Raw genomic sequence first — 16,278 nt, 5'->3', positions numbered from 1 at the left:
GGCAATGGCTAGGAGGTTCTGCCTTTTATCTACTTAACATTAGAAGGGTAGCAAAAGAGAGGTAGCTGTCCTTAAACAGGTATGGCTCAGCAAAGGTTTTCATTCTTGTCGCTGTGTATGTGAGCACAAACAGATCAAGCTGTCTCAGGATTTCTTCCTTTTATTGGACCAAATCAGCATTTCAGAAAAATTTCTAATAGGGCATGAAAGGAAACAACCAAATGTGTATATAGTGAAGCATAATCCATCATATAGCTTTACCACACAAGCAAATGAGAAAGTCCTGGGCCAGTCATGAAAGCGTGTCCAACTCTGAGTGACTTGTCCCTAAGATGGATCTTCTGTAAATAATTAAATTAGTGGTTTTTTTTTTAATCTTTGCCCATCTGGGCAGAAAGGAAAAAAGAATTGCATGCATGCATGTGTGTGTGTGTGTGTGCGCACACACACACACACACACACACGCACTTGCATGTTGAGTATAGGAAAATACTAATGGCTGAAACTTGTTTTTATAATATCAGCATAAATGCTTTATCACATATAGGATTTTCAGAGAGATTGTTCAAATACAAATGGCAGGAGAAAATCAGGAACATTACTTTGCTAGGGGTAAAGAGAAAATTACAAATACACACATATCTACAGAAGTTATGTTTCAAAATCCTGGTCATGTTCTTAAGAAATGCTTGATACAGATAAGTACTATTTAATATGTTAATTTGACAGGATATTGTAATTATTAAGCTGAACATGGGTTCCCCAAGCAAAGGACATCTCTGCCTGTATGGTCTTAGATATCTCATGGTATCTAGAATAGAGCAGACATGTGAAGTCCTGGTCCCAAGGGAAGAGACTGTGGGCTGTGACGAAGGAAGATGGAGCAGTTGTAGGTGTATATTTCCTTTCCTATTTCTTCCTCTTATTAAACATACAAATCACAAATCACTTCTATCATTGGTCCAGGGTGCACCACAATGCTGAATATGACACCATCACTGAAGGTATTTTCACTGCTTAGGGGCCAGGCCTCTGCAAATGTGGCTTCACTGCCCTTACTATTAAAAGCAATCTGCAAAAGAGGCTTAAACACCCAGGGGTCTCATATCAAGTGAACAGTAGGGAAGGTGACCTTTCATTCTGTTTGTTTATTAGAGGATCTGCAGGCTCCAGCTCAGTGTGGGTCCAGCATTGGTAAGAGGCCAAAGGGGGGATGGCAAACTGTTTTTTTAGAGGTCACATAATCAACTTAGAAAATACAGCAAGAAGAGACCAAGAATAAAAGCTTTATTTATTTATTTATTTATTTATTTTTGGTATTCTCTCGCATTTTTGGATAAACGTAAGCCCTATACTAATACTTTAACATTTAAGGTTTAATAAACTTAGTATTCTTTTGGTATTAAATTAAAGCATTCAGTTTATTATATAAAATTAAAGAAAAGAGACAACGGATAGCTAACATAGGTCAGAAAAAAATAAAATTGAAATGAGATTAAAATATAAGTCAAAATGAATATAAAATAGACAAAAAGTGAAATTAAGATGGTGGTCATATATTTTTCCCAAATTCCCAAAGTGCACCATTACATCATTTCACAGATAATATCTTATTTAAATCCATTTGTAAGAATAAAGACTTTTTATGCAAACCTCATCATGTTAAATTTCTAAAGAGAAATGGACTAAGCTTGGGAAGAAGTCTGAACACACCCAATATTCTTCTATGAGAGGCAGCAATATTTTAAATTTCATATTCAAAATATAAGCCACATTCAGCTTTGTAGTTAGCTGAACGTAAGCCAAAATTACTACTGTGCACTAATTAGTGTTTAATATTTCATAGGATTAGGTTACTTTAGTATTGACTTCATTCTTTCATTGACTAGTTTTCTGACATACATTCTTGATATGGAGTGAATAACTTGCTATTTCCACCCCCAGAGCAACATTTTGCCTACTCTGAAAACAGAAACTGAAATAAAAACCAAAATAACAATAGCAAAAGAAGAATGGTGGCCAGAATAAGTTAGACAGGCTGTCACCTCCTTAGTCCTGATTTAGTTACCATCATACCAGAAAGCAGCACACACTTTGTTGACTATGTGGCCATGACTGATGGATGATAGCCTAGCAAGGTCACCATAGCTAATTACAGCATCATTCATCTAGCCTGCACAGGGAAAAAATACCAGGCTCCCAGGGAAGAAAAAGGAAAAGAAAGAAAAGCTATTCTATAGCTGTTAAGTTTTGAATAATCAGCCTCAAAAGAAACAAATAGGATGAAAGTCAATGACCAAATTATGACTTATGGATTCACCCAAGCAAATTCTGGGGTAATTTTAACTCTGGATTTCCATGCTGCAGGAGAGAGTTTCTAGCAACCAGGAGCCCTCACAGGCTTATGTGCTTTGTAGTGGGAATTCAAAGGCTCTATCAGGAACACAAGCCAACCGTGAGCTTTAGTTCTGCTATGTGTGTGGTGTGAGTGTGTTTGTCTAGGATCAGATGCCAAGACTTAAACTCACATTATGGGCACAGCAGCTACTTACACACTACAGCCTAATTAAAGGAATAAGCTTCCTTCTTCCTTGTGTTTTCCCTAGATCAGGGCCATAAAGGGATTTGGTTTTCTTAAGAACTGAGAAAAATGTTCCCATATGTTGCCTTTATGTCCTGAATTATTCAAACTCAGATAGAAAATGGTAGTGATTTCCAACAATAATCCACAGCTACACAATGCTTTCTGAGAACTACTGAAGGAAAATAAAGAGGAAAGAGTGTTTGGAAAATAATTCTATTATAGCAAACATATAATCATAATTTCCATTTCTGTTTTGAAGCAGCATAACACACATGGAAACAATAAAGCATCTTAGGCACCTCTCAGGTATCAAGAACAAGACTAACTTGCAACAGAAAATACCTCATCTTCAAAGTTTAACACAGACAGAATAAAAGCAATATCACCAAAGCCCCCAACTTTAATCAGCTAGCTTTACATCCAAGTAACACAGATCACAGGCATGGTAAAAACTAATCCAAAGTCCTTTTAATCCTGAAACACTGTTTAAATTGCATCGCTAAAATAATTATAACTAAAGGAATATCTTCTCATGTAAGCTTGGACCCAAAATTACTAATTTCAATCAAGTACTGAGAAAATTACCAAAAGACACAAAATAAAACTCCTAATTAATTGGGGTCATGAGATGGAAATTGACAGGGGCATAGAGCTGGATTGAAACTCAGGTAGTTATTAGCAAAATATTCCTGAGACAATCATAGCCCACAGGAGCAAAACAAAGGCTTGGTTTATAGATGAGACAGCTGGTTTACAGATGGGAACAAAACAAGGAGTAATCTGTGACCTTCACTCGGAATCTTCATTTCAATCCAAATGGAGCCTCGTTGTTGTGTGTACAGAAAGACATAATCCCCACATAGCCAAGTTACATGGCTTAGGACACATTTTGGGACCTCTGGAACAAAATTTCAGGGACTGGGACCAGCTCCACTTCACTTGTTCTCAAGTGACAAGAATTGTAAGTATGTATCTATTGCTCAGTGTTGCTCTCGCTGGTAAGTATGTATCTATTGCTCAGTGTTGCTCTCGCTGGTAGTAGGTTTTAATTTGTGTATGCTTACATATATATTCCCTGGAATATATATGACATTTGTTATCATTGTATATAGTTTTTTTATCAGGCTTAAAACCTTCTTTAGACTAAAATGGGAACTGTAGCAATGTCTTGACTGTGAACCTGTAACAATGGCCACACCCCTTTGGGAGTAGCTTCAGGCAGACAGAAGAGGAAAGAGAGAAGCCTGAAGTGTGGTCTCTCTCTCTCTCTTTCTCCCTCCCTTCTTCCCTCCCTCCCCCCCTCCCATCTGTTGGTCTCTTTGCTCTTGGGTTGCATATCTGATGGGATGGGCAGAGTAAATGCTGTGGTGGTCCTTATTGTTCTGTGTAAGTTTTTCCCCAATGAAACACCCATTTATCATTTCTCTTGGGTCTAGTGAATTAATTAACCCTCACCTTCAAAGAATTATGTCAACCTTGGGTGATTACTTCATAATGCATTTTGGAGAACAGAGTATCAGATACCACTAACCAAAAAGGCAACATTTGGAATAGTCATGGAAGGTAGAGGAATCTTACAAACTTCAAAATAAAATCTCTCAGTATGACTTTATATGTAGACATTGAAACCTCAGCAAAGGTGCAGAGATAGCAACATTATAGCATATTGATTTGATGTAAGATCACACACATATGCATACTGCCTATATGAAGTGAGAAAACATCAGCAAATAGCCAGCAACTTATACAATTCAAAAGAAATTTGAGACACCTCAATTTTCTTGTCTTGTTTCCTTCATTAGCTTTTGATTTACAATTGTTCATAGTATCTGTTTATTTACATTTTATCTCATTCCAAAGGATTGAAGGATATGAAGAGTATTATCACATCTTATATTTAAAGGCCATGGATAATTAAAATATATGATTCATCAAAAACATCATATAAATGAAGGAATGGGGTGCAAGAGAGCCAAAGTGCAGGTTCTAATTGTAGTTTTAGCCAACTACTCATTCAGCATTGAAACACACAGTGAATTGAAGCTCTCACATATTCATTTGTAAAACAGTGTCAATCACCTAGACAATTGCTAATTCTGAAGCCCTATGTAACTGTATTTATAAAATGTGTTCCAACAGTGTACTATTCCTTAGAGTAAAGGTAAGCATCCTTGCTATGGGACTTATAAGAAGCATCTAGATGCTACTCCTATGAGCATGGCCTAACCTGCTAGTTATATCTACCAATCTTGTTCAGAGATGGAGCATTGAATGCAATAGTATCCAGAATGCAAACAAGCAACAATGTTACTGTTAACTAGGAATAAAAACTTGTCAAATCACTGAAATATGTTTAGAAGTATTAAGGGGCTTTACAAGGAATGGGGAAAATTCTTGAACAAGGTAACTTCAAATTCCATATTGATTCTATGAATAGAGCATTTCACAATTCTATCTGCTGGTTCAGCCAATAGATATCATCATCAGATAGATTGTTGTATTAGTGATTTCTAGGATGTATAATAAAAGACAACAGCCAATTAATAATTTGTTAGAACTGAGTCTGGGTCAGTCAGTCACTTAGTCATTAGGGCATCTAGTAGAGAATTCATGGTAGAAATAATTTAGATAAATGGGCTTGGAATTATGTTATTGCTCCTTGATTTAAACTTAGCTTGCAAATTAAATACAAACATACAAATTCACAAATAATTAGTTTATAAGACATGGAATTGCAAACTTTTTTGGGTTGGGGAAAATACTTTCATTGAATAGATGATGGGAAGTTACTGCTGTACATTTGTATATAACACTGCTTCAAAGATTCAGACAAAGCTTTACAGAAAGATAGCATTTGTGATTTGACAGAAATAGCACATGTGAGCGTACCAGGTAAATGGAGATAAAGGAGAAAGTCAGGAAAACTGAGCAGGATTTGAACACAAAGACATTAACATTTGAAGGAAATTATTAAACAGCAGGTGGCTCTTGGTGGCTGCAGGTAGTTTTAGCAACCATGAAAGGTAATAGCAAGAGGCTCTGAGGGTCTAGGGCTCAGTGCCTGGCACTCTTCATGTCTAAGCATTCCTCCTGATGAGCTGAGGGAGCTATTCCTCTTTGGACAGCCCTCCCTGTGTTGACATATGCAATAGCTTGAAGTGTGACTCACAACATACTGATGTCATACCCCCAGAAAGGACCTTGCCAACCCAGTTTCATCCTGAGGCAGTACATGAGCACCTCCTGTTTTGAAAAGACTAAAAGTGAAACAGCATGGGAAGACATGGAACTGGATCTGTTCTGCATTTATTTAACTTCTTTCCCAGAAAAAAATCCCAAGGTTTTTCCATACATAAAATAAAGTATTAGAAAAACAACCATGTTGCCTAAGTTGCTCCAATTAAGAAGCTATGCATGATGGTTCATCTCTGTCACCTCATTTAACGGAGGAGAGAAGACCCACTCTGACAGGGAGTGGTACCACTCAATAGCTGGGGTGCAGACTTGAATGAAAAGAGCCTCTGCTTCCTAAGCATAAATTCACTGTGACCACCTGTCTGGTACTCTAGTCAGTGGCTTTGTTACAGAAACAAGCAACATGAATGCTAGCTCCTGTCATCATTTCCTATATCTTACTAAATGGAATGGATATGTGAGCCTAGGCGGTTTGGTTTACATTTGCAAAGTAAACTGCATCAAAGTTTTATAAATAACTTATTCTATAAACAGTATCTCAGAAATTGTGCAGTGAAATGATCCCTAATTCTTGAGCCAGCAAGAGTTTTCATCCTGGTTTGATGCCTCATCAATATATGATTTAGATGTGCTACTAACCTTTCTGCTCAGACTCCTTGTCTTTTGAAAAACAGAATATTAAAACATGACTAGATAACATTAAAAAAGTAAGGACCAATAAAGGAGTAAGGGCTGAAGTCATTCAGTATAGTCTCTTTATGTCAGTGACTGATATGTGGTCCTACTGAATAGACATTATTTTCTCTTTCCATCTCTCTCTCACACACACACATTCACTATCAATCTCAAAGAAAGAGGGGGTGAAGAAATGGTTCAGTGGTTAAGAGAGTACTGCAGAGGACCTAAGTTTGGTTTCTAACATCCATGTCTAGTGGCTCACAAATGCTTGTACCCACTGCACTAAGAAAGTGAGCATTCTGTTCTAGTCTTCCATGTAATCCACACACATGTGCATGTGTATACACACACATACGTATACACAAATACAGCAATAAATCTTTTAACAATAGAAATAAAATCTATTTTGAAAGGAAAAGAATTTGAGTTGTTTCTTTTTGGAGTCAAAATAACTATTTTGATCAGATGATCCAACTAAAGAAGCCATGAAAATGCAGAAGAACAAACTTTACTCCCTGAAAAAGCTCATAAGAGAAAGGTGAGAACAAACTTCCAGAGGCAGGGACACCATGAGTCTCAGCTTTTTGAAGCCCACAGCACTTGCTTATAAATAGAATATTAAAACAAGCAAGAGCAATTTTCTCCTTTCGTCTTCCCTTATTGCCTAATTTTCCTCTCATACTATTTGCATAATGGATAAAAAGGCATCCATTATGCAAATGAGCAATGGGGCTGCAAGGTTGCTGAAGCCACAAGCCTGGCTCCAGAAGAGGAACAGCCGCCAACCAGCCCTTCGCCATCTATGTTCTAGCAGACTGCTTTGTTAGCTTGATTCCAAAATATGCAGGGAAATTAGAAAGGCCATAGGTCATTAATTCCCATTTGGTTTGTTTCAAAAGGGGAACTACAGATGCTTTTCAGAAAATCAAGACAAGACAGGGTTATCTGGTTTGCTCATATATAGAATAAATTTAACAGTTATTTTATTTTATTTTATTTTGAGACAGCATCTCACTATGTAACTTTGGCTGTCCTGGAACTCACTATGTAGATCAGACTCACTTTCATCTGCCTGCCTTTCTGACTCTGGGGTCCTAAGGTTAAAAGGCATGTACCACCATGGTGACCAATAGTAAATATTGAATTTAAAATGGGGGGGGAAGTTTCTATGTATAATTTTTACAATTTGCATATTTCCATTTGGAGAGTGTGTGCACATGCATTTCAAGGTTTAACCATGAAAGTCAGTGGGCAACTAAAGGAGTTGTTTCTTTCCTTCTACCTTGTGGGTTCCAGGGATAAACCTTTTGAGAAGCAGAAACTGTGCCTGTCCTTCCACCTAAGAATTAAATCTAATTAAATTCTAGCCAGTACAAGAAAAATCTCATAATGCTGTGCTCACTCAAATAAACATTAGTGGATTGTAAAAAATGACATGCCATTAGACTGTCTAAACTCTAAACTGACTGATACTCTAAGAAGTATCAACAAGAACAGATATGTTAGGAGTAGTACTTGACAGAAACTTTAGAAGAACATTTATTTTCACTTTCTACACCATCAAAATGAATATTAAGAAAAAAGAATATTGAGCAAAACCACCAAGTAAACTGTTCTTTTGAATAAATCAGCACACAATTTCAAATTCCAAAACCAACTCCCCAACTGTTTATTCCAATGCCTAAGCTATGTATAGGGAGAAAAACAGGAGACTAAGAGACAAAGGAACCTTATTTCTAGTGTGGATTCCTTGATAACCCTTAGCTTTTCCCAAAGGATGAACTTTTAACAGTGGTTACAGGATACAGGATCTAGGATACAGGAAAACCTCATCACTCAGAGTTTGACTCCCTGTGATTCTTCAAGGACAAGCAACCAGGAGTCACAGTTCAAGAAACAAACAAACAAACAAACTGTATCTCCTTCCCTGAGCTTCAGCAGCAGTTGAGAGCCATAGAAAAAGAACTTGAGAGGACAAACCAGTTGTTTTTATATACAATACTAATATGATAACTTCACAGAGAAGGAAGTTAGTAAGTTGATTCAATTTGCAACCAAGTAGACAGTGTCATGAGCAAAATCCACCTACCTAACTTCAGAGCAGAAGGGGTTACTACGATTTCCCCACCGATTGGTTTGAATGCAGCCAGTTGAGCAGCCACTTCTGTCTCGAAAGCGTCTGGGCTCTGCTGATCCACAGGGTTTCCACTGGGGCTCTCAATCTTCTGGAGTGGCTCTTGTTCGTCAAACACAGCAATGAGCTGCAAACGAGTCCAACAACACTAATTACTTTGTAGGACATGCTTATCATAGGGACACTGTGTCTAGTTGATTGTGATCTTTACTTGGTCTTAAAGCTAATGTCGCCTTTAAAAAAAAAATCTTAAATCTTATTATACCAACATGCTTAAATCATCAACAGTATAATCCCTGCAAGCACAGGCGCAGAACATGATGAAGGGTTTGTCCTTGTTTGTCTATTCTTGAAATAGTCAGCTTGGGCCAGCTTTAATTAAAGGAATGAAATGGCTGCCTATTACTTTCTCCATGAATGTTTCTCATCTAGTGTCTGTTTGTCTATCAATCTGTGTGTGTGTGTGTGTGTCTCCTGCAAAGATTGAATTTGCACCTTCATAATGCTAGGCAAGTGTTTCACCACTGAAGTATACACACAGCCTCACTCACAACTTTTTCTAATATGCTTAAAAGTTATCCACTCCCAGAATGCAAAATGAGAGCTCAGTGTCAAAAGATGAAAAAAGAGAATACATTATAGACGTGTACATTCTATTCACAAAGGGGTATAACATTTTCTTATGACATGTATTTCTAGACACAATCTAAATCCACACATACTCACAAACATAAGAATGTTAATAGCTAAAAATCATGAGTTCATCATATGGACCCAAGTATTCCATTTTTATACTTGTCTTTAATGAAATATTTTCTTATTAATGGATTCTATGGACACTAAATATACTCATTTAATGTATTTGCATATCTTGAATTTAAAAAAACTGAAATGTTACTTTCCAGTAATTTTTCATGAAAAAGTTGATGTATTCTACGAAATCATATGATACTATGACACTGTAGGACAGTAAAGGCAGACCCGCTGAGTGACTGTAATTTTGGCTAGGAGGCCTCACTCCAATAGAGGGATTTCAAATCTTCCACATTGGCTAAGGTAAAAAAGGCCAAATGTGAATCCAGGAGGCAGTTCATGGATGTTACTATCAATCCAAAGAAGTACAGTGTAACTAATTTTGAAAACTGCTAGTAACTCTTTGGACACTTTTCATTCATAAAACGAGTTTATTTATGATTCATACATATCCATAAAGGCACTCAAAGACCATTCATAGGGGAGCCTTGTTGGCAATAGTATTAATAACACAAATGCAGGGGTAACCAATCAAAACACTGTAAATTCCAATGTAGTCTTTCAGAAGAAATGAACACAATTAGGGATATGTAAATGGGCTATTCAAAAATAATTTTCATAATTGACTACTCATTTCCAGTATGGAGACTTCTCTAATTGGAAAATCCAACAATCCATTCACCACAGAAAAGAAATGCTTACTCCCAAGGCATTATTTTTAATTCTTGAAATTGAGCACATGTATTTTCTATCTTTAATTGCTAGAACTGGTGAACTGACTTGAGATAAGACTTAAATAGATTAATAATGAAAGATTATTCTACTATAAAAAATAATCAGCAAAACTAGATCTTTCTAATCATCTGGCTAAAATAAAAGGTTTTACACTTTCAATCTTGACATGGAAAATAAAATCAATTTTAAAATGTGGTTGAATTATTTTCTTCATTACTTCTATGCCATAATTATGATAATTATGATTTCAACTTTGCTTACTGTGAATTCACACATATTCTGAATGTTCATTCTGATATACCCATCAACTAGGCAGTGGCATATTAAATTGGTACTGTGCATAGAAGTGGTATTTTGCTTTTTAGTTCCTGCATCCTTAATTCTCAGAATCATCTATGCACTTTAAATATTGGGGTGAGAAAATAACATCAGTTAGAAAAATAATACAAATCTTAAAATTGATAATAATTCATTAGTTAAATCATTAGATACACTTAGTCTATGAAAACCCTACTATTGTCTCTATGTTGTACCCACAAAACCTTACAGCATGTACAGTGACAATATTACACCCACATCTAAGGAGAGAACATAGTTGTTCAGAGATTCTGTTTTTCACAGTGATCAACCAAATGGCATCAGGTGATGGAATTGATTGTTTTCTGTTCATAACTTTAGCACACACAAAAATATTTCCTCAAAATGAAAACTATGAAAAGAGATGATACATTATAGAATAGCTCTAGTTTATATATGGAGATCTTATATTAAAAAAAAGTGAATTCCATTATTTGGAGATAGAGTATTTATTTCATGGCTATTTTGAAGAAGATAATTATGGGACCTGGATGATTCTTACATGAAATGATCTCCTTGGTTTAATTAATCACATACTCTGTCACCCAGTCTCATGGTTTACAGGACTTGTCACAGCAGAGCCTCATTTGGATCAATAGATAAAACCAAGTCTACTCCTGGAAAGAACTGACTCAGATCCTCACTCTCTGAGGCCCCAAATATCATCAGTCCCATAGGACTGGCTGATGAGGGTTTCTCCCAACTGCTCTCTATCTTAAGAGCCACCATGTCCACACACTCACACTTGCTTCCAAACTGGTCAGTCATTTAAGTATACTCTCGAGGTCCTTGTTAACTAAGTCACTCGATTCATCAAGACAGTTACATTATCAGGTATCATAGTTACAGGGAAACCATCTACATAGGTAAGTCACCATACTGTTCTTTCACAGTGTCTAGCACATGGGAGAGGCTTTCTGTACCCTTCTCTTAAAGTCTATGGAGTTACCTCTTTACAGAGAGGTGAGGAGAACATGAAGGAAAGAATTATATTTAAAATTCTTACATTAAAATTTTCACATTGGTACTTTAGAGGCTATTATAACCCAAACTTTGCAAAATGCATATGGGAGTTATCTGATTTGATGCCTTCCCTCTACTCAGTTGATCTTCAGAAATGCCTTCTGTTCACCTTCTGTGATACCATTGTTCTCATGTTACCAAGTGTAGCCATGACATTTCCAAATTCCTGAAAATCCATGGGATCTGTTCACATGGCTTGATTACAACCTAAGCTTCTGTCCTCGCAGATTTCTGTATTTAGCCATTTAATTTCCAGATACACTAAGGAAGGTCAGTATACAGAAAGGTTACTAATTTGTCTACCCCCTCAAAAAAAAAAAAAGTCTTCTCTGGACCCATTCATGAAAACATGAACCATGCCATTTCTTGACTGTCTGTAAGGCAAACCTTGAGGACTCTGCTTTTTTTTTTTTTTTTTTTTTTTTTTTTTTTTTGTCAAAAGCATCTCCTGGTGGCTGAAGCTAATGCCACTCCTCTCCTTGAGTTTAGGATACCTCTGACCACTCTGTGTATTCTCCTCATGTCTAGGTTTCCCCTTCAACTTGTTCCTCCACTTATCCCTCTTTATTACCTGATCTCTGAAAATGCTAAGTACAGGCAAATAAATACTACATTTATCAAACTTTCTGAGCAAGCTTCAGGATTATGTGATCAATTGGACATTGCTCTCAACACAATACAACAAAAAAAAAAATCTTTCAATTTTCTTTCTAAATTTCTTCATATCAAAATTAAAGGCAATTGGTCAGGCCAAAAGCTGTGTAGTAATTCTTCATCTTTATTCCTCTCCAACATCTATACATGTTCAATTTCTCAATAAATCTGAAAATTTCACCAGGTTCTCACCAGATCTCACCACCTTTTCTGTCACCAATTTGGATCTAGTTCCCAGGTGGTTACCACAGCAGCCTTCCTGCTAGTCTAATTTTACCTAGACATCTTCCTTTCAGTGGACTGGACTCAGCATTAATGGCAATCTTGAAAAACTTTGAGATCATGGCTGTCCTATACTCTTGTTCATGTGCCTGTAATACCTTCTTTACACACATGGAGGATATCCCACACTCTTGCTATGGCTGCTGAGGTTCCACTTGTGACCACATGTGTGAGTTACTTTCTAGCTTGTGCCCAGGACTCTCTGCAGCTAGATTAGTATCTTCTTACCTATCTCAGTGGTTTCCATGCTATCTCCTGGGAAAGTTACTCACTGAATCTTAAGAACCTTACTGCAAAGTCTCAGCATCTCTACTAAAATGCCAGGCTTTTGCTGGCCACACTACATTTCAGCATTCCCACTATTCTCTATAGTCCTTCCTTTATTACTTCCTTAGAGGTTTTTTTTTTTTTTAGCAAATACTTAGTGCTTTATATTTTCCCATCACTCTCATTTCTTGACTATCTATGCTCACTTCATTAGAATTAAAACTTCAAGAGAACACTTGGATGGTTTTCCCTCCATTAGCTGGAACAATAAAAATAGCATAAATATGTATTTGCTGAATAAAAAGGAGTGAGTTATAAGGTAAAATATATGCTAAAATCTAATATATCAATTTTAGTTGATATATTCAAATTCAAAATTTAAAGATATTTTAAATTTCATATACAATGTAGGGAGGAGCACATGTGCACATATGTGTTGTTTGTCTTTTTGGGGGCTATGTGGCTTTTGCAGAGACCAAAAAACAGCTTTGTGGAATCAGTTCTCTCCTTTCATCTTTTACATAGGTTCTGTGAGCTGAATTCAGATCAGCAAGTTTGCATGGCACAATCCTTTACCTTTTGTACACTAACCCACCTTGTTGTGCCTTAAAAACATGTTAAACAAATATACGCACACCTTTTTATTTCTTGTCTTATGTATAGATACATAAGTGAGGAAATAGTAAGGAAATAGTGTGCAGGGTTGAAAGTAAGGTGGGCAGCATTAGCAATTTGGTCCTAGGTACTTCCTTGAGAACTTTGTTCTAAGATGCCATTCCATGTGTATACAAGCAGTATATACCAGAAGTAGATGAAGAGCAAATGGGAACAAATTTGGGCAAGCGGAGACACAGGCAGAAATAGGACGGCATCCTTGCAAAATAGAGGGCAGCTTTGACCTACAAAAGCACAAAATCATACACTCAGTCTTCTTTGTCAAAGTGCTGTGTACTTTCCAGTCTTCTTCCACCAGCAGTAACCCCTTCTGTATGGGAAACTTTATGTGCAAGCACATGGGTATATAAAACAGTTGTACAAGTCAAGCATTGCTGATGATGATAGATAATATAATTCTTTGAAATATATATTATTTTATTCTTTAATAAGGATGAAGCAATTTTGATTACTAACAAGATATGACTTGCTTGTTTTTATGTGAAGAATTAAACCATAGCTGAATGTTTAATATTGTTGAATGAAGAGTGTCCTCAATATTTTTCAGAGTTGACTGATAATTTGATCTGATATTTAAGTGCTGTTGAATGATAATAGGAAAATAGTCAATTTCGTTGTAGTTTTAGAAAAGCTGAAAATTTTGTATCTATAGAAAAGGCACTGCTATCTATAACACATAGATGCCTGGAATGTGAACAAGGTGCCTTCAGATAGCTTTTTGCTTGTGTTCTGTATGCCACTTTGTATGCCGTGTGTAGTAGTACACGGTGTGTTCAGAACAAAGGCTGCAGTGACATCAAGGGTACAATACAGGCATGTACTGCAACAGCCTGGATTCAGTGTGCTTGATGTTGGTCACTATGTTGTAAATCTACTTTTGTCAATGTAAAGGTTAGGGATTGATTTGTGCAATTACAATGTCCCTTCCTGGAGACATCTAAAATGAATATCTGAGAGTCTCCAAGAAAACAATGAGATCTTAGTGTGGAGAGTATTTCCATCTTCTATTTATTTTGAACTTTGTAAAGATGAAGGGAATGGAAAAGTGAACAATTGTAAACACAAAGACTCAAACAAAATAAAATAACTTTATACAACTTATAACACACCCCTTATAACAGATCTGATTCAAAAGGGCCATCTGTGCAATTTCACTCCAGCACTATCCTCTCTTGGGCTCAGATCTGCTTTCATATTTGAACCAAAAGGCTATGATGACCAATTGGATGTTGATTCTGCATCAACCAGTAAGGTATGTTCATTTCTGGGAGAGGAGACAATACTAAATGCCTTGGTAATATTCCCAGCATGTCTAATGTTTAGCATGGTGCCTGAGACACAATGGCAGTTACATTTAATTTTCTATCCTAACACAGAGATCATTCCCTGGCCTGCAGACTAAGTCCCACTTGACTTGTTTATCCATATCCTGCATTTGCTTTGTTGTTTCTCTTTAATCTCTTCATCACAGAGTTGACAGAGGAACACAGGCACTACCAAGATCAAAAACATCAAATGGGCAATTTTGGTTCTTCTTTCTATTCTTCCTTTTCATCACACAAGAATACACAACCCTTAGAGGTGCAGTGCTGCTCCCCACCTGGCCTGCGTGGTTTGTACCGCTGTTTCCGTGTGGCTATAACTTGGAGTGCTTTGCCAATGTCTGTAGATCCTAAGCTGACAAGTAAATATTTTAAGAATAAATGCCACCAAGTGCATTTACTGCAGAGTCCCTCAATATTCATTGTGTGGTTTATTCTCTTGTCAACCTGTAGCATTCTGTCACTTTTATAGCCTGTATTTTTATAAACTGATGTTATTATCTTTAGCCTGTGTAGAGAATAGAAAGGATCCAACCAAATGCTCACAAAGCATAACAAACTGTACTTATAAAGGCATTTTTTTATTAGCAATTGCACCAAGAAACACGTGGTTCTATTTTAATTACATGTCAAATGAACTAATGAACTAATGTGAAGAAAGGCTTATTTTCCATTTGAGTTCTTTGGGTTAAACTGTTGAACTTAACAAATTGCCATTTTTACTGTTTTCTACATATTCCATGTTGCCAACAAGTGTACAGTAAAATTAAAAGACAGAGAACAGAATCTGACAACACAAGGTTGGAACCATTCATCCTAAACCTTAATACACACAATAAAGTCTAAGCAAGACTGTGAAATTACAACTGGAGGAAGAACAATATGGCTTGTGAACAGCCACTGAGGACAATTGGGATCTCACTGAAATCCAGGCTTCTGCTTAGAACTAAGCAACAACCGCCTGCCTGCAAGAGCAGATTTGATGCCACTTTAAACAAAGGTTTCAACATAGGTCCTTCTCCGTAGCATCTCGACATCTAAAAAGCATTTCATCCCATAGGAAAAATGAATAGGTCCCCATTAGCATCTTCATCAGACTTAGTATCCTTAAAAGTACTCAGTGGCTTCATTCTCAGGAATGCCAGACAATCTGCCTCAGTAAATGAAATAAACCTATTTCCATTTCCCCCTCAAACTGAAAACTCATAATGGGGGCCTTTATGCACTTTGTAGCTTTAAGCTTCAAATGAAAGAAAACAACAGGATTTCTTCAGCTGTGCTAAGAACTCTACTCATCCTTATCACGTTTTAAAGAGGTTTCTGCTTAAATTGTCCCATAACAAAAAATATGCTTATTGAAAAGCCATCCATATTTCAACCCCAAATACATTTACCTCCTTTAATTATGTAGCAGACTGCTAAGAATTGAGGTATAGCTTAGACACTTTAGACGGAATCATATTCTGCCTCTGAATGACTTGAATTAAAATTTTAAAGTGGTGTGTAACCAGTTGACAAGTTTGAGTAAATCTTGAATTTGTTTTCACTGTTTTCTTTAACATCCATGCTGAAAATAGCTTACCATTTATTAAATAGCATCACAACTCATGTTTACACAG

At 36.6% G+C, this 16,278-nt stretch overlaps 1 protein-coding gene across 1 annotated transcript in view; it reads right to left on the bottom strand.

The window, feature by feature from the left end:
- Positions 1-16,278, bottom strand: part of Pard3b (par-3 family cell polarity regulator beta) — a 948,779-nt gene that overhangs the window by 592,549 nt on the left and 339,952 nt on the right. The window contains 1 exon segment of the mRNA XM_051190339.1: positions 8,547-8,718. Coding sequence (XP_051046296.1) covers positions 8,547-8,718 — 172 coding nt within the window.

Source organism: Phodopus roborovskii, unplaced genomic scaffold (assembly GCF_943737965.1).
Source record: "Phodopus roborovskii unplaced genomic scaffold, PHOROB, whole genome shotgun sequence".
NCBI classification, from domain to species: Eukaryota; Metazoa; Chordata; class Mammalia; order Rodentia; family Cricetidae; genus Phodopus; species Phodopus roborovskii.
Note: the sequence above shows the minus strand (reverse complement) of the source record. Positions and strands in the feature narration are given on the sequence as shown.